The sequence below is a fragment of the Oryx dammah genome, unplaced genomic scaffold (genome assembly GCF_014754425.2).
Source record: "Oryx dammah isolate SB20612 unplaced genomic scaffold, SCBI_Odam_1.1 HiC_scaffold_23, whole genome shotgun sequence".
In the NCBI taxonomy this organism is placed as follows: domain Eukaryota; kingdom Metazoa; phylum Chordata; class Mammalia; order Artiodactyla; family Bovidae; genus Oryx; species Oryx dammah.
In genome coordinates, this window is record NW_024070207.1 from 104,362,632 (window position 1) to 104,381,159 (window position 18,528).

At 50.8% G+C, this 18,528-nt stretch overlaps 2 protein-coding genes and 1 pseudogene across 2 annotated transcripts; all 3 read right to left on the reverse strand.

Annotated features, from left to right (window-relative positions):
* Nucleotides 1–412: 412 nt before the first annotated feature.
* Nucleotides 413–1,427, reverse strand: LOC120882322 (melanoma-associated antigen B1-like). The gene is given in 2 exon segments (XM_040266300.1): nucleotides 413–1,081; nucleotides 1,083–1,427. Coding segments are annotated over 2 exon segments (1,014 nt in total).
* A 9,528-nt stretch (nucleotides 1,428–10,955) lies between these two features.
* LOC120881687 lies at nucleotides 10,956–12,946 on the reverse strand (annotated as a pseudogene).
* Nucleotides 12,947–13,586: 640 nt separating this feature from the next.
* Nucleotides 13,587–14,633, reverse strand: LOC120881689 (melanoma-associated antigen B3-like). Its single transcript, XM_040265349.1, has one exon. The coding sequence runs from the start codon at nucleotides 14,631–14,633 to the stop codon at nucleotides 13,587–13,589; it is 1,047 nt and encodes a 348-aa protein (XP_040121283.1).
* Nucleotides 14,634–18,528: the final 3,895 nt, after the last annotated feature.

The following is an 18,528-nucleotide window of genomic DNA, read 5'->3' on the forward strand; positions in this document are numbered from 1 at the left end:
TAAAGAGAAAGACAAAGGTGAAGAACATAAATCAAAACTTGACTACAGCTTACTTGTTTTTCATCTGTTTTAAAACAACAACATTCTCTCACATATCCAAGAAAATTCCTATTCCAAAGCTATGTTATCTTGTTCTGGATCCAAAAAAGATGAAGAATTTTCTGAATTATACTACACAGTGCCAAAACTCTTACTCTTAAATCTGACAGATAACAACAAAACTGTCGTTCGTAAACTTGGATTCTGAATCTAAACAAACATTCTAGGAAACGAGACAACATTTGAAAGGTAACAGGGTAAAACAGGAACACAAAGAAGATATAGATTATGACCTTTCCACCCTACTTTAGCCTCTCACTTCTTAAAAGGTTGGCAGTATTGGTCAAACAAAGTGAAGAAGCTGCCCGAGAACTCACTGGGCACTGGACGGATCTCTGCGTGGGAACCTGGAGCGGGCAGTGGCCCTGGCAGCAGCACGAGACCTAACTAGAGATCTGCCTCGGGATCTCTTTTCCTCTTCTCTCAAAGCTTCCGCATAATGGAACGGGAAAGCACTGGGGATGGTACTATCGATCTTGGCCAAAAACTCCAGCACCTTCATCTTGCTGGTTTCACTGTAGGCTCTTGAGCCCCACAGGAACTCACAGCTCAGGGGATCGCTGTCGGGAATCTGACGATACACCAGGTAATTCTGCTGCACCCACTCTTCCGTGATGAGCTTCCTGGGATCCCCAAAGATTACATGCTGCTTTCCATCATAGATGCCCAGAACATTCAGGAACTCCCAGACATCAGCTTCAGAGGCGCAGTTGCCATTCAGATAGATCACACTCAGCAGAGGCGTCAAAAGCCCATTCTTCGGCAGCTCACAGCTGCTGCTCAGCACCTCATCACTGACAAGGCCTATCTTGCTGACCAGGGTATAGGAGTAACCATTCGGCTTGACTTCCTTCAATTCAAGGCCAAAGGCCAGCTCCATGCACTCAGCTGCTCTCCTGAGGATCTCGGGGAAGCGTGTCTTGTAGCTTTTGTGAAAAAGCTTCGGCATATCTACCCTCCTAATGGGCTCTTTCATCTTAAAACTTTTCAAGCAGGAAATGTACCAACACCCCTGCCTTCTTGGTCAGAGGACCTGGAGGAGCGATCTTAGCAGAGGTTGAGGCCTGGGGAGAGTTTTTATGTTCCTTAACTTGGCGCCTGCCACTTGCTTAAGATCTTGGGCTTGAAGCCCCTGCAACAGGAGAGCTAGTGGCTTCAGCTCCCTGAGGCTTCTGGCCCACATCAGCAGTGGAGGAGCCCGGGGGCGTACTCCCAGAAGTAGGGGAGGGGGAGGCAGCAGCCTGAGCATCCCCGAGATCCTTGGTCTCCATGCGTGCCTGGCGGCGTTTCTTACGCGCACGGCGCTTGCTCTTCTGCCCCCGAGGCATGACTCTCAGCAGGCACAGCGGGCAGGGAAGCAGGCAGGCAAATAGGTGATGCTGGCACCTGGAGAAGGGAAGATGAGTGGATGAGCTCCTTCAGCATGGAGGGAAGGCTGCTCTGCCCCTCTCCTGGAGAGCCCTGCTCCAGGAACCACTGGCCTCTTGTTCTTGGTCAGCCTATCCCCTGAGGACCCGGTGTAAGAAGTGAGCGCACGCCAGCCTCAGCCTGCCTGTGGCTGCCTCCAGTGACAGCAGATCCTGGGGGCGGGGCCCTCTCTGGGTCCCTTCGTTCACACACACTACTGTCACATCAGCTCTTAGTGGGGCCGGGACCCCTGCCATGTGCCGCTTGAAAGGTGATGCCTCAAAGCTCCCTGGGACCCATGAGAAGGAACTGAGTCATGGACTCTAGGGGTGGATGGCACTGGCAGTTCTGGGGCCTGCTCTGTCCTGAACTCGGCTCTCCACCATTCAGGGTCCTCATCTTGTCAACACCAAGGGCGTGGGCCCCTCCCTCCTGCCTCTGGTGCCGCCCCTTCAGGTGAAGAACCTCATCTCCCTTAGAAATGACACAAAGAAATGAGGAGGATCAGGCAAGACTCTAGCGTTCATTGGATTAGCTGGAAGGGGGAGCGTGTACCTTCAGTCCAAATTCGCAGTCCCCACTTTGACTCCTGGGAGGATCTGGGGGCTCCTTTCTCTCCTGGCTTGAGGATCTTTCCTCACAGCAAGGCCAACAGCTCCCTGAGACCGAACGGGGGAAGCCAGGGTGGCCCCACCTGGCCCTACCGCCCGTGGTCTCTGGGGCCTGAAGAGCTGCAGCAGGAGGCCGAGGCCCTGTAATGGGTGCTACTCACACAAGGTCCCCAGATTTTACTCAAAGAGTCTAAGATTCCTTCCTCTGCTGACCCATTAGACTAAGGCGCTCACTTCCCTGTTAGCTGTGAGTGAGGCACACTTCTGCCTGCCATGTATGCCTGGGGGCACCAAGGAGTGACAGTGAGAGGAATTCTGGGAGTTTCCCACAGTCCTCAGCATCTTCTCCGTGAGTCCTGGCAAATGTTAGAAATTCTCCCTCTGCTGACCTGAGCACACGGAGGTTCCCAAGGTGAAAGAAAGTGTGAGCCACCTCCTGTCACCCCTGTCCCTGACCTCCCTGGGATGGCAGCAGGGGCTGGACTCTCTGGGACTCCACTGTTCTGTCATTGCTGGCCCCTTTCGCCCTCACCTGGATGGGCTCTATGCTCCTCTCTTAGTCCACCCTGACTCTTCTGGCCTCAGATCAAGGCCCACCTCTCCCTGAGTTCCTGGGGCTGGAAGTGAGGGGTGACATCTGGCGACCTCTGCCTGGGGTGCCCCAGGGCTGACAGGGGCTGGGACTTTGCGGGCCCCCACTGCTTTGGGTAGGTGCTCATCTAAGTCATCTCTCTGGGTCCTTACCGTGACTCTGTGACTCCTGGCAAGACCAGAAAAGCTCTGTCTCGACTTGAGATCTCTCCCCTCCTGCTAAGGGCCCCATCTCCCTGAGACCCACTAGAAAGCAGCAACATTTTCCCGATCTCTAGCTACAGCTGTGTGTGGACTCCTGATGTGGACAGTCAGGAAGAGATTCTGCCCTGCCCTCTGTTGTCGCAGGGTAGGTGGATGGTCCCCGCAATTCTTAGGTCCTCTTCTGGGCTCCTGGTACTAGCTGCAAATGCTCCAGTGGCGGACCTGAACCCATACCCCCATCAACGAGGTTCCTCACCTCCCTGCAAGGCTCTGGGCAGAAGCAAGTGGGGGCCATCTGGTCCCCACGCCTGGGTCTCCCAGGTCTGAGAGGAGTGATGTGACTATGTGGTTCACTTCCTTCTGGCTGGGGTTCTCGCGTGTTCATTCAGTGTTACCACTGTGACTCCTTTTAGGAACCCGGCTTCCTCCCTATGTTGAATGAGGCCTCATCCATCACACTGAAACCCCAATGTCCCTGAGACCATCCTTGGAGGAAATGAGATGGTATCTCAGCCTGAGAGCTCTAACCTGGCTTCCCAGGGCGACGGCAGAGGTGGCACTCTGTGTGGGCTCCTCTGTTCTGGGGGAGTCAGTTGTCTCCTTCCTCACATAGAATTGGTGCCTCAACATCTGTCATGGCCTGGGACTCCTCGTTTTCTGCTGACTTGGGCAGCCAGATCTGAAACCAAGGCCCTCATCTCCCTTGGACCCCACAGGCAGAAGTCAGGGGCACCAGAACTGGCCAGCTCTGCCCTGGGACCCCCGGGGCTGACAGCAGAGGCGGCATCAGGTGTGGCTCTCTCTACCGTGTATGGATCTTCCCCGCGACTCCGCATCCTTCCTGGGACTCTGCCCCCTGTCAATCTGAGCCCAAAACCCTGCAAAAAGGCCTTCACCTTTCTGGGACCAGAGGTGACAGAGTGAGTCACATCCTGCCAAAACGGATTTGGGGCTATGCTGCTAACCACAAGGGCAGGACTCTTGACCTCCGCCCCCTGCCCCAGTTCTGGAGTCAGGGGCTCCCTCAGTCCTCACTCAGGATTCTGGCCTCCAGTTTGGGAGTCTTCCCTCTGCTGACCCGAGTCTCCATGCCCCAGGGCAAAGCTCTCACCTCCCTGAGTGGCTAGAGGAGATGCTGGGAGCTCCATATCCAGCTACCTTGTTTGGGGATGCCCGGGTCTGAGAGCGGGGCTGCTCCTTAGTGCAGCAATCCGCTTGGAAGCCAGGCCTGCTGACTAGCACTGAAGGTCCTGGCTTGACTCCTTGTAAGGCTGAGACTCCTCCCTATGCCTAATGGGGTTACCTTATCTATCTTTCTCTTTATTTACCTTTCCCACCCATTGATTTTTTTATGTAACTGGTAGTTTGTACATCTTAATCTTCCTCATCTATTTCTCTCCTCCCCCACACCCCCAACCCTAACCGCCATCAACCACCTGTTTTTTCTCTTTTGCTTCTACAACTGTTTGTTTTTCAGATTCCTCACAGAAGTGAGATCATATAGCATTTTGTTTTCTCTGACTCATTTCACTTAGCATACATAATACTCTCTAGGTCCATATCCTTTTATATAAAGGCCTTTCTCTACCTGAACGTCCCTTATCCCCAACGCCCGCCACCCCTCGCACACCATGCAAAAATGACAGGTTCTCTCAGCCTGAATTACTCTATGGTAATTTGGACCCCTATGGTAGGGGTCCAAACCTTCCCATTCTAATGCGTAATGATCGGAGCTGGAGGGGATGTAATAATAACAGAAATGAAGTAAACAATATAATGCACTTGAAGCATCCTGAAACCATCCCCTTAGCCTACCCCACCCTACCCTCACGCCACCCCACCCTCCTTTGTCCACCGCATCACACCCCTTCCCACACTGCACCCCACCCCATGTAAAAATTGTCTTCCAAGAAACCGGTCCCCTGGTTCCAAAAAGACTGGACGCCACTACTCGAGGGTACTGCAGCACTGGTGGCAGAAATGGCTTCTGTGCAGCCACCACTTTGGAAGGAGATAGCCCTGTGAGCACTGAAAGCCCCGTCATTTCACCTGTTGAGGGCAAATACAACTTCCAACGCATAAAGAGCCCTTCCTCTTTAAACAAAGCCGCCCGAGCCGCCACCGACCCTCCACATGGCAACTACAAGATGGTTCCTTGGCCCGCAACTCGGGACAGGGCGTGTTACACTGCAGATTGCAGGGGTGGGATGCGGTTGGGTCACTTTTCTTACAGGGAGGGGTTGGGAAATTCACTTCAGCTACATGCAGGTCCTCACCTTGGCTCCGGACGAGTCCGGTACACAATCTCCGCGGAACAGACGCTGCAGCTACCAGTAGCGCTCCTTGCCTTGCAAGCGGAAAAGGAGGGGCACTGCATACGTTCATACGTGGGGTCTCTTAGGGGTGGGGCAGGGCAGGGGCAGCATATTACGGGAAGCCGGTAGCTCAATATTCATCCGTCCCTGGGTCCTCCTTGTGCAGTGTATCAGAGCTCAGGAGGCCTCCTTCTGTGAACCCGAGTCCCCCAGCTCCCAAACGAAGACCTCACCTTTCCAAGTCCCTAGTGTCGGGAGTCAGGGCGCTGCTCTGAGCATCTCTGCTTGTCAGGAGGGGACGCCACTCTGTGAGCCTCCCTTGTAGGGGAAGAGACCCTCTCACTAGCACTGATGATCCTCACCTTAAGTCTGGTTATGGTCAAGAGGCCCCCCTCTGCAGATCTGGGGTCTGATTCTGCTAGAGGAGGCCCTGTCCTCCTTAAGATCACACAGGTTGAATGAGGGGACCACTAAGAAGTAGCTCTTCTGGGTCTCTCAGGGCTAAGAATTTACAGACTTCTGGCTCCCTCTGCAGGGGTCCCGTCTAACACTCAGCATCGCATGTGAGGTCCTCCTTGGGTTTAGGTCCGTCCCTCTGCGAAATAGGCTGATCCTATTAGACAAAGACCTCACCTCGCTGAAACTTTCCAGCCTGAAATCAACCTGACATCTGTGCTCAGAGCTTCCTGGGGACCACAGCATCAGTGATTTTTCCAGGGCCTCCTTTTATACTGTGTGCTACTGTGAGTCCACTTTCAGGTCCTCACATTGACACATGATGAGGTTAAGGTCCTGGTCTCCTGAGAATTCCAAGTGGGAAGTCAGGGTGATCCTCATGTGATCCTAGTCCATCAGGGCCTCTGAGAATAGACAGTGGGGATGCAACTCTAGTCCTTTCGGATTCCTTTTGCTCAGCATACTCACTACATCTACTACAACCTGGGTCTCTGCCTTCTACTGATCTAACATTCCTCTTCTTAGTCTTTGGATGACCAGTATATTCAGCGGTGATTGTCTCCTCAGCCCTTCTTCATGGAGGTTCCCATATCAGCATCTGTCACTTGATTAAAGGCTTCCTGGGAAATGCATATTCCTATAGACATTGAACAGTTAACCTCTAGTAAATGTTGGAGAAAACAGGTCTTGGTCTCAAAAGTAATCTAAGATTAGGAACACACAGCAGAAACCAAAGAACTCAGGAAAGATGTTATGGTGTCAGAGAAAAAGAGCTGATATATTCCTTCTCTTCAGCCAGATTTAGTGTGTCTGCTTATTTGCTCAGTCATATCTGACACTTTACAACACCATGGACTGTAGCCTGCCAGGCTCCTGTGTCCATGGGGATTCTCCAAGCAAGAATACTGGGGTGGGTTGCCCTCCTCCAGGGGATCTCCCCAACCCAGTGATTGAACTCAGGTCTCCTGCATTGCAGGCAGATTCTTTACCATCTGAGCCACCAGATTTAGGGTAGTTTAAAAATCTTTACTCTCACTACCCTCCTGTTGTTGGTCGAGTGGTTAAGACTCTGTGCTCCCAATGCAGGGGGCCTGGGTTCGATCCCTGGTCAGGTAACTGGATCCCACATGTTACAACTAAGAGTTCATGTGCCACAACTAAAAATCTCACTATGCCACAACCAAAGAGCCTGCAGACATGGCAACAAAGATCCTGAGTGTCACAACTAAGACCCAGCACAGCCAAAAAATAAATTGAGAAAAATACTTTTAGTACAAATAATAAAATATTTACTTTCTACATAGAAGGATAGCACCAGATAATCTTGTAAGCCTTTGATCACTTGAGGGTGTCTGGTTTTGCACATGCAGATGATCATATGGTTACTGAGCATTATCTATTTGTCTCCTTTATTTATCACTCTTAATTATTTTGGTTATGTGTTATGTGGCAGTATTGATGGGAGGGGAGTTTGGGGGAGAGTGGATATGTGTATATGTATGGCTGAGTCCCTTCACTGTCCACCTGAAACTGTCACAATATTGTTAATTTGCTATTCCTCAACACACACACACACACACACAAAACTGTGCTTCCAGTGCAAGGGGTGTCAGTTCAAATCCTGGTTGGGGAATTAAGATCCCATGTGCCGCATGGCAAATCAATTGATCAATAAAAGATCATCAAAGAAAAAAGTGATGGGGATCCATGAAAGAAATAATTGATAAGCTAGATTTCATTCCCTTTAAACTTCTGCTCTGTAAAAATACACCATCAAGAGAACAAGATGGGCCATAGTCTGGGAGAAAATATTTGCAAAAGATATATCTGATGAAAGCTCTAATCTAAAATATACAGAAAATTCTTAAAATTCATAAGAAGAAAACTAACATCTAATAAAAATGTACAAAAGATATGAATAGATACCTCACCAAGGAAGATACACAGATATCAAACAAGCATATGAAAAGATGCTCCACATCATATACCATTAGGGAACTGCAAATTAAAAAAACAAGCAGATACCACGACATGCCTTTCAGAATGGCCAACATCCAAAGGACTGACACCACCAAATGCTGGTAAGGATGTGAATCCACAAGAACTCTCATTCCTCGGTGGTGGTGATGCAAAACGGTAGAGCCACTGTGGAAGACAGTCTGCAAGTTTCTTAGTAAACTATACACATTCAACACTGCTGGTAGGAATGTAAATTGGTACAGCCAGTATGGAAAACAGTTATAGGGGTTCCTCAAAAAATCAAAAATAACACATAATATTCTCCGCAATTCCACTACTATCCAAAGGAATTGAAATCAGGACCTTGAAGAGAACTCTGCACTCCCATGTTCATTGCAGCACTACTCACAATAGCCAAGAGAGGGAAGTAGCCCAAGTGTCCAGGGACAGATGAATGGATAAAGAAGTAACATATACATACAATGAAATATCATTCAGCCTTAAAAAGAAGCTAACCTCTCTAGTCATGACAGTGTGGATCAATCTAGAGGACATTATGCTACAGTGAAATAAGCCAGACACAGAAGGACAAATACTGCATGTCCTTTACATGTACAATCTATAATGGTCTAAGTCAAAGAAGCAGAGAGTAGAGTGGTGGTTGCCAGGGGCTATGGGAGGGTGAATGAGAAGGAATTGTAGACTTAATAAACATTCACAACCTAAAAGCTGACAGTTATGCCCAGCGAGGACAGAGTGTGCCATTCTATTGGCTTCTGAGCATCATCCCACCTCAGGGGAATGTCACTCTGATTTCTTTTTTTTTTTTTTTTAATACATCAGGGTAGGTATTCTGTTTTGCTTCAATTACATACATCTCAGTACATATATGAGGGTGGGGAACAAACGGTCGGTCGCGATCAAAAGTTTTGCAAAATTCTGTGTAACGCATGAACGTCAGCAGTGAATACATGTTGAAGGAAGCACCCTTCAGACTGAGGCCTTCCACCCAGAGTGAAGAGACAGCAGGGATGTGTTGACCTGTGTCATTCAGCCCTGCAGATCCACCCTATCCTCTTTCAGGAGTTTCAGCTCCCTCTCCCACCTCACATACAAGGACAGACTCTGGCTGGGCCTGGCTTTGTCCTCCAGAAAGTGAAAGTTGAGGTCCAGCATGGACTCGCCAAGCTGCACGGGCCACAGTGGCCCGCTCCCCTGCCCTGGAGTGGGGTGGGCAACACAGGCGTCTTCCTGGGGGACGCTCCCCACTCCCCCTCAGCCCAGGGTCCCATGCTGGCCCCTGTCTGGCTAGCCATTCCTGACCTTCTGAAGACCAGACTTCCCAAGTCCTAGCTCCATCCTGGGGGTGGTCAACTAGTCAGTTGTTTGTTTCTCCTCTTCCTCCAGGAAGTAGTTACATCTTAAAGGTTTTCCGCAGTTGTCATCAAGAAGTGGGTATTAGTTCTTAAAAGGTCCCTGCCAATCAATCTCCCTGGGCCCTCTGTTACAGACTAATTGAGTGCACGAGTGGCCTGTGTTTGGAAGGCCGCTTCTTTATTCGAGGCTTAGGCAATCGCCTCCTGAGGCAGAGACTCTCCTAATAGTTTGCTATTCCAGCATCCAAAGAATGCTCAGCTGTTGAGTGAGGCAGAGTTACCCCAAGGGTGGTGCTGGACACGATGCTGCACCCACCACAGGAGCGTGTGTGAGGGTGGGGAGCTCTGGGCTCTGCCTCCAGTGTGCCGGGTATTCCTGACGAACAGCGTCCTGTCTCCCCAGTGGCAGAGCTGAAGGGGCCCTGGACCCTTGCACTCCCAAGGAATACCCATGAAGAACAGGTGGGATCTGAACCGGGGCTGAGTGTGCCCTCAAATGACATGGCAAAGCGTGGAGGATAAGCTGTCCAGTTAATGTGGTCGTCTCCCTACCAGTCCAGGGACCCACCCTCTCCTTGCAGGTGAAAAGTAGCTCTTCAGGATCACAGAAAGGCATCCCCAGGGGAGAAAGGCACAGAAGGAACGGATTTTATGTATTTATTTTTAAAAAACAAAAAAGGTTAAAAAAGTCCTTCATTTCCAACCCTGCCTGGGGGGTGCGAGTGGGGAATAGAACGAACTGAGAAGGGCACCCACCTTCCCCTGGGGAGAGTACAACTCTTCCCCCAGGAGCCTGCAGCATGCAGGGCAGGTCAGAGGCCGGCCCTCACCCTTCCTGCCCCGGCTTCTCCATGGGCAGCTCACACTGCTGCCAGCAAGTTCCAGAGGCAAAGAAGTGTGGGAGCCGAGGCCGAAGGCTGTCTTCTTCACCTCAGCGGTCACTCCAGCTCTTCCGCCCTTGGATGTTCTCTGGGCCCCACCACTGGGCTCTCAGGGTGGGTGGACAGGCAAGACCAGGAGGCGCAGCTTGGCCCAGCCCACTGGCAGCTTCCTTAATGCCGTCTGTGACACAGCAGGGCAGTCGAGGCGAGGAGCGTCACAGTGCAGGAAAGGGCTGCAGAGACACCACGACAATCTGGAAAGGAAAATCTCCTGCTAACCTGCATCGCTTTCTGATCCTGCCTCTGCACCGAGGCAGCCCTTTTTCCTATTCCCCATCCCGAGGCTGAGTGGAGTCCAGGACAAAGCACTAAGTGGCTGTTTGCTACAAAACACCTGGAGATGCCGGGGCGGGGGGGGCCTCTCTGCCCGTCAGTCAGTCCAGGCTTACACACAGTCACAGTCACACACACAGCGTTAAGGTGTCTGTACCAGCAGGTGTGACCAAACCAGGCCCAGCTTCTCTCCCTCCACTTGCAGGGTTGAGGGGGGAGAACCCTTCAGGCGGCTTCAGTAACAGGCTGAAGTGGGAGAAGCTGGCAACGGAAGAGCAAGCTGGGCCCCGAGAAAGAAGAGGAGGAAGGCAGGCGAGGGCTTCCGAGGCCTCTCTCCAGGCCTAACAGCTGCCCTGAGAAATGACCCAACTCAGGCTGGGAGCCCTTACCACATACCCCCTGGAAAATGGGGGACAGAAAGAGGGGAAGAGAAGCCGGGCTAGAGTCGTGGGACTTTGGAGGAAGCCAGTGCTATCAATATTTACAAGCATAAAGCCCCATCTTCTGTGCCACCTACCTCTCTGCCCCACCCACCGAAAGAAAGGCCCCTGAGAGCCACCAAGGAGGTCCCGAGACCTCCTCCCCAGCCATGCCCCACAGCCGGGGCCCTTCCCTTGACCGGCCCTGCTCTGGGCCCCCAGGAGTGTCCGCCGGCTCTGCTCGGTCGGGAGGAGGAGCCCTGGCGCCTCGGTCAGGATGAGGAGCCCTGGCGCCCGGCCACCCCTAGGAGTCCTTGAGCATGCTGATGCGTGCGTAGATCTTGAGGGCGGGCCCCAGCTTGAAGTTCATGGCACTCATCAGGTGGTCCTCCTTGAGCAGCAGCAGAGCTTGCCCGTCAATCTCCTGGGCACGGAACTCTTCTGCAATTTCCTGGCAGCCTGGCAGAGAGCGGATGAATTCATAGACATCGTCCACGTTCCACTTGGTGGGCTCACTTGGCAGGAAGTAGTGTCCCATGCCCACCAGGTCCCGCATGTGCGCGTCAGGGAGCTCCAGGTCCCACGGGCCTTGTCGCCGGCAGGAGGTGGACAAGCTGGCTGAGATGGGGGACAAGGGGTCCTCATAGCTTGAGTTATCTGAGCAACAGCTGGAGTCTTCCTGGCTGTGTGTTAGCTGCAGGGCAGCGGTAACTGAAAGGGGTACGGTGCCTGCTGGCTGCTTCTTGGTAAGTGTCGGCAGACTGGCTTTGCTGGCCCAACAGCGGTTGTGGATCCTGGCTCCCGCCTTCTGCAGCTTGCTCCGGTCTGAGTGGAAAAGCCCCACTCGTTTGTTGCACCCCACATTGTACCTTTTTGCACAAGCCATGGAACAGAAGCACTTGTAATGCTTGAACTTGTAGGTGAAGTCCACACGGCCACAGAGCTCACACTTGAGTTTGAGGGGGGTAGCCTCCTCTTTGGATTCTTGCAGATAGGACTCCCCCATCTCTGAGTCAGTGGTGGTGGTATGGTCCTGCTGCGGAAGTTTCTCAGGCAAGAACCTCTGTGCGTACTTCTTCTTGAGATTCCCGCCCAGCAGGGACGAGCGTCCCACCATTCTGGGGCGGCAGTGCCGGTGATGCTGGAGGCAGTTTCCATTCTCTGAGGTCATGCGGGGCTGCTGAGGTCGGTCAGTGCATGAACAATGCCCTGCCCTGTCTCTGTCCAGGGCTCGGCTGGGCCTGGCCGGGCGGGGCCTACGCAACCTCTCGGCTGGCCGTCACCTTGTGCGGGGGTCCCGGCCCGGGCGGACCGCTTCCTCTCCCCCGGGAGCCTCCAAGCCCGGGCCCGGGGCTACCGCGGTGTATCCGACCGCACCGGCCGAGTCGGCGTCCACAAAGGGCGGCAGGGGCGCGAGGCCAGGGTGCGGGTAGCGGCAGAGGCTTTAGGGCTGCAGCCGCCGCGGAGACCTCAGCCTGATTTCTCAGAAACTCTGTGGATAGAAGGCAACGTGAATAAAACATCTCATCTGCACATTGCTTGCCTGCACCGGAACAAGAGCTACAGGATACATTCCATGCCAGGTTCACGCGATTTCTGTCTGATTTACTCACAATCCCAAAGCACAGGCAGACTCAGAAAATACTGCAAGTTTGGTTCCCAACCCCTGAAGGACAGTCAATATCACAATTGAGTCACAAGAAATTTTTGGTTTCCCAATGCTTTCATAAAATTTATGTCGACACTATACTGTAGGCTATTAAGTGGGCGATAGCATTATGCCTCAGAATAATATAGATATCTTAAATAAAAACACCTCTTTGCTAAAAAAATTGCTAACCATTCTCTGAGCCTTCACTGAGGCCATCATTTTTGCTGCTGAGGGTGTGAACATTGCAAGAGGTATCAAAATGTGACACACAGACATGAAGTGAGCAAACGGTGTTGGAAAGATGGAGCCGAAACACTTGCTGGAAGCAAGGTTGACTAACACAAACTTTCAATTTGGTCAAGAAAAAGAACAAAGAAAAGAAAAGCAGTACCTGTGAAATACAATAAAGCAAAGTGCCACAGAGTGAAGTGTGCCTGTAACTGTTAAGGGCAGTTCCCCATCCCAGGCTTTGTCTTTAAACTATGCGGCCCACCACGTGAGAACCTGGTCCCTGGTCACGATTACCACAGCCTCATCCAGCCCGCCATGCACACAACTTATAATTTCTTCCCACTGAAGGACTTACATTTTCCCAAGGCCCACCACTACCTTGCATCAGGGAATTCACATTTGACTGCTGTCATGTCACCATTTCTTCTACATGACAGCTGCCTCTCGACTCTAATTTTATGGCCAGTGGCTAGATCTTTTTCTCAGCTCTCCGAGTACTAGCATGGAGCCTACTATGAGCAGAGGCTCAGTTCATGTTTGGGGAATAAATGAGCCTGTGAGAATGAGGTTGAAATTATTAGAATTTAATTCTACATTTTGAATTAACCAAGTATATACGGTTGTTTATAATTTTGTAAAACACAGAGTACAAGGCATGAGGAATCCAAATACTGACCATCTTACTTTTCCTATGTTTCTTGATCCCACATATTTACTGCTTAACTTTTTCAAATTTTCAAGGAAATAACATATTGCAGTGCCATGCTATCTTGAGCCACCTTACTAAATAAGATGGAAGCTTCTCCATTTGCTTTACACAATATAAAAATCTCTTATCTTTAAGACTGATAAACAACAGCAAGTGTGACTCATGAATGTGTACACTTAGATTATAGGCTAGATAAACTTTCATTTAGGAGCAACATTTGAAAAGTAGCAAGAACATAAAAACACAGGTTTATCTCTCAATTCCCCATACAGAAGAGGAACACCAAGGTATTTTACACTGTGAACCCTCGGTGAGGTCCAGTCCTATACTACTTGGAACATGGACTACTCTCTTGAGCCACAGAGTGCAGAATTTGCCTCAGCTTCACTAGGTGTGGAAGGAACCGCTGGAGGAACACTGGGACATCCGCTGCCTTGGGCCCTCTCTTCCTCATCTTTCAAAGCCTCTTCATACCAAAAGTGGAAGGCACTGGGATCCAAACGGTTAATCCTGGCCAGGAACTCCAGGACTCTCATCTTGCTTGTTTCAGCGTGTGCTCTCGGACCCCACAGGAACTCATAGCATGCTGGATCACTGCCGGGCACTTGCCGATATTCCAAATACTTCAGCTGCACCAAATCTTGGGTGATGAGCTTCTTGGGCTCCCCAAATAAGAAGTGCCTCTTCCCAGCATAGATATTCATCTTACTCAGGAAATCCCAGATGTATTCCTCTGTGGCACAGTTGCCCTTCATGAAGATCACACCCAGGAGACTCATTAGGAGACCGGTCTTGGGAAAACCCCTGCCACGGTGCACGATCCCATGGCGGGGGAGACTCATCTTGCCGACAAGGACATAAGAATGCTTGGCAGTGTTGTCTTTCTTCATGTCAATACCAAACACCACCTCCATGCTGTCAGAAGCTCTTTTGAGGATCCTGAGGAATCGATTTTGGTACTTGTTATCGATAATCTTCAGCATATTTGGTTTCCTAATGGGCTTTCTCGTCTTATACATGCATAACAGGTACTGCACCAACAGACTCGTCGGCCTGGTTAGTGAGTGTTTTCCAGACCTCACATTGGAGACAGGGGCCTGAGAGGAATTGTGTGTTTTCCCAATTTCCCCAAGGGCTCTTTTGGATGATCTTGTGGGAGAAACACTTGCAGGCACAGGGGTGGTAGTCAGGGCCCCCCGAGGATGCTTGAGATGGTTACCAGACCTAGCACCGGACTTTCCCTTAGCATCAACCCCGGGACTAGGATTGGAGGAAGAGAGTGCTTCTATCGTGGTGGCAGTGACCTGAGCGCCCCTCAGATCCTGGGTGCCATGCTGAGCCTGGCGGCATTTGTCACAGGTGTGGAGCTTACCCTTCTTACCCCGAGGCATGGTGACTGTGGTCAGGGACAACAGGCAGGAGTGCAGGTAGAACAGCACGTGATCTGGGCAGAGAGGAGAGAGGATGAGAGGGTGTGAGCGCCTGCGGCAGGGAGGCACCACTCGGCCTTTAAGAAGGCCCACTCTGCAGGTTTCCATGTGGGCAATGCTCTACAAACCCAGAGGACTCCTGATCTGATCATCCTGTCCTCTTAAGAACTCTGTCGAAATAATTGAGACTCAGGCTGCAGCCTGCCAGCCCTGCCACCTGCTTCCTGGCGCTGAGAGGAGCAGTGGGCCAGTCCATTCCTTGAGGACAACCCCCTCCATTCTTGAGGGTGGGGGTCCTCTTGGTTCACATTCAGGACAATCGTATCAACTTTTGACATGGCCTGGGCCCTACCCTCTTTGCAGTTCTAAGGTTCTACCCCAAAGCCTGGTCCTCATCTTCCTGTGATACCTGAAGAAGTGAAGAGGTACCTTAGCCCAGTGTCGCTGGCAAGGGGCACCCACAGCAGTCAGCTCTAGGGAACTCTGTCCTGGGCTCACTGGGGTTTTCTGTCCTCTTTCAGGGTCTTTCCTTGGCTCTAGGTAGAGCCTGGGACACCCGTGTCTGCTGCCCTGGGTTCCCATACACCTGACTTCCATGCCTGGGTTTCTCAGGGCTGTGCGGCGGGTGGGGGATGGGAGGTGGTGCTGTCTATTGTTTTCCCTGTTGGAGGGTGAGTGCAATCAACATTGTTCTTTCAGGGTCCTCTCGCTGACTCCTCTGAAGCCCTGGGCCTCCTCCCTTGGCAGAACTGAGGCCATTGACATATTCCAACATCCTCACATCTCTGAACTCTCCACACAAAAGTGAGAAGACTCACCAGCTTCACCGATACGCTAGGTTTCCACTTGGAAAAGAGCCAAAATTAATGACAACTTACATTTAGAGTTGGTGTTCACCTTAGACCTCATCCCGGTCTGGGTAGAACTCAGGACTCCTCCCACCAATAACCTGGGTAATTCAGCCTCAGAGCAAAGTCCTGAATTCCCCAAGTCCCTGGAGGGGCAAAGTCAGGGTACTACATACGTGACTACCCTTCACTTGAGCCCCCTAGATATGTAGGTGCTCTGCTTTGTGATACCACCCCTAAATGGGAAAGGGCCCCCAGTCATTACTTAGGGCACTCACTTCACTGCAGTTAGGACAGAGGTATCCTCCATCTGCAAGCAGGGGCTACTCCTGACCAAAGCCATACCATCCGTGAGACTTCCCCAGGCAGAACTCAGTTTGATGGCTCTGCTGGAGCTTTCCAGGGCTTACAGTAGCAGTGAAATTTAGTGCAGCCCTCTTTGTTATGGGCTGAGTGGCCCCTGCCTCAGTCCCAATTCAGTTTCACCTCAACTCCAGACTGGCGCCGGGAATCCACCCTCCGCCAGCCAGAGGCCTGACTGCTGGATCGAAGTCCTTACTTACAGGAAACTGTAAAATGGAAGTCAGGATGACTCATTTCTGGCCATGATGCTCAGGGTGTCAGATAGCTTACAGGGGCACGCGGTGGGTGGGGCGAGGGAAAGCCGCGGGAGAGTGTCCTATGGTCCTCATTCGGAGTCTCCATCTTCATGTCTATTAGAGAGTCTGACACTCCTCCCTGACCTGAACTCTGTCCACAAGCCTCCAAACAGAGCTTCACCTCCTAGAGTTCAGCAGGGGAGAAGTCAGGAAATTAAGCGCATGGGTGCTGCTTTGTGTTGCCATCTTTACTGCCAGTGCTGCGTTAGCACTCGGGCCTCTCCCCATGGCTGGAGTTGGGGCCTAGGTTTCTTTCTATTATAGAACCAAGTAATCTCTTCGATCTTACACAATCTCTTAGATCAAGATTTACCGATAATTCAGCCTAACAGTGTTGTAGGAACCATCCCCTGCCGACCATAGAGGTGAGACTTTGTGGGTTTCACTTTGTTACAGGAGGGGCAACAGTCCCTTGAGTCCACATTCAGGTCCTCACCTTGCCTTCAGCTCAGTCCTGGGAATCCACTCTCGTTTAAACCAACACCCTGAACAGCAGTCAGAGCTCATTGCCACCAGCACGGGAGTTGGGGGGAGCTAATTCCAGTGACAGCTGCCCTGTGTGGGGTCTCTGAGGGATGATGGCAGGGGTGGGGCTCTGTGGGGACTCCATCGTTCAGTGTTCAGCAGTCCCTGGGTCATGCCTTAGGGTCCTCACTGTGACGTCTGTCAGAGCCCGAGTCCCTTTACTCTACCGACTTGAGTCCTCCTGCCCCCAAACCAAGCCCTCACCTCTCCGAGTCCCTAGTGGGGAGTCAGGGCGCTTCTCTGAGCACCTCTCCCTGACAGGGGGAGCACCACTCTGTGAGCCTTCCTCCTTGGTGGGAGAGACTCTCTCATTAGCACCGATGGTCCTCATCTTCCCGGTGGTCATGGCCAAGATGCCCCCCTCCTCAGAACTGAGGTTTGATCCTGATAGAAAAAGCCCTTCCCTCGCTGAGACCAGACAGAAATGAGGAGGCTTCTCATCCCTATCACTCTGCCTGGAGCCTCTGGGGTTAGGAATAGGGGCAGGGGTGTGTAAAGCCTCCTCATTTGTGGGTCTAGTGATACTTCTTTCTTCACCCAGGGACCTCACCATGGTCCTGGTCAGTCCTAGGACCTGACCCTCCAACCTGAGATTCTCCCTCTACTGAACTGAGGCCATTCTTCTTAGAATAAGACTTTGACCTCACAGAGAACTCTAAGGCTTGTAATAGGGAATGCCCTGTCTGCGCGTTCTAGGTTTGAGAGCAAGTTTGGGCAGGTCTCTGAATGACTTATATTTTAGGGTGGTTGTCCCTTTAGTCCTCACTCATGTGGGCCTTCATTTTGTCTATCTCTTGGAATAATAGGTTCCTGGGGTACACCACATCCCTGCATAATCTTGAGACGTGTCCCTAAAGCAAACCTTACATTTTCATGTCCCAGACTTCGTGTGAGATGGGGAAAATGCCACATAAGGCAGGGGACAGGATAGGGTATGCTCCCAGAGAAATATGTCGATCTCTCTGTTTCTGGAGGGGGAGGGGATTTAGGATGGGAGGACTCATGTACACCCGTGGCTGATTCATGTCAATGTATGGCAAAACCCACAATATTGTAAAGTAATTAATCTCCCATTAAATTAATTTAAAAGAAAAAAAAAACCTTAGCCAGAGTCAGTCTCTTATGTGAATTGTTTTAATTGATTTATAGGCATACCTTTAAAAAATTGTACTTCACTTAACCATGCTTCATATATATTGTGTTTCATTACAAACTGAAAGTTTACAGTAACCATGCATTGAACATAACTATGGCATCATTTCCCCCAAACTATGTGTTCACTTGGGGTCCCTGTGCCACACTTTGTAAATTTGTGAAATATTTTAAACTCTTCCCATATTTTATTCCTTATGGTGCTCTGATCAGGTCTCTGTTACTATTGTAGCTGTATTCTAACTTTAAATTAAGCTATGTACATTTTTTAGACATCTTCTAGTAAGTGTACAATAGGATTAACAACTTTTATAAGCACTGGGAATCCCCCAATTCCTGTGATTTACTTTATGGCAATATTCACTTTATTGCAGTGATCTAGAACCCAACCCACCATATCTGAGATATGCATACATTTCTAAAGGAAAGGAGCAGTCCAATATGGTTTTCTGCTATTTTGATTGAAGTTCTCTGACACTGCATAGAGAGATGATCTTATTGTCACTATCATCTATTTCTCCTCCTTATCACTGTCATTTCCTGAGGTAGGCTTTGTGCCTGAAGAAGTGTATTGGAATATATCCAGAGTCCTTACTTTTATCCCAAGATACATTTGAGTGTTAAAGAACACAAGCTCTGCTTAGGGTCAAGGGGAGTGTAACAGTGTGGGAT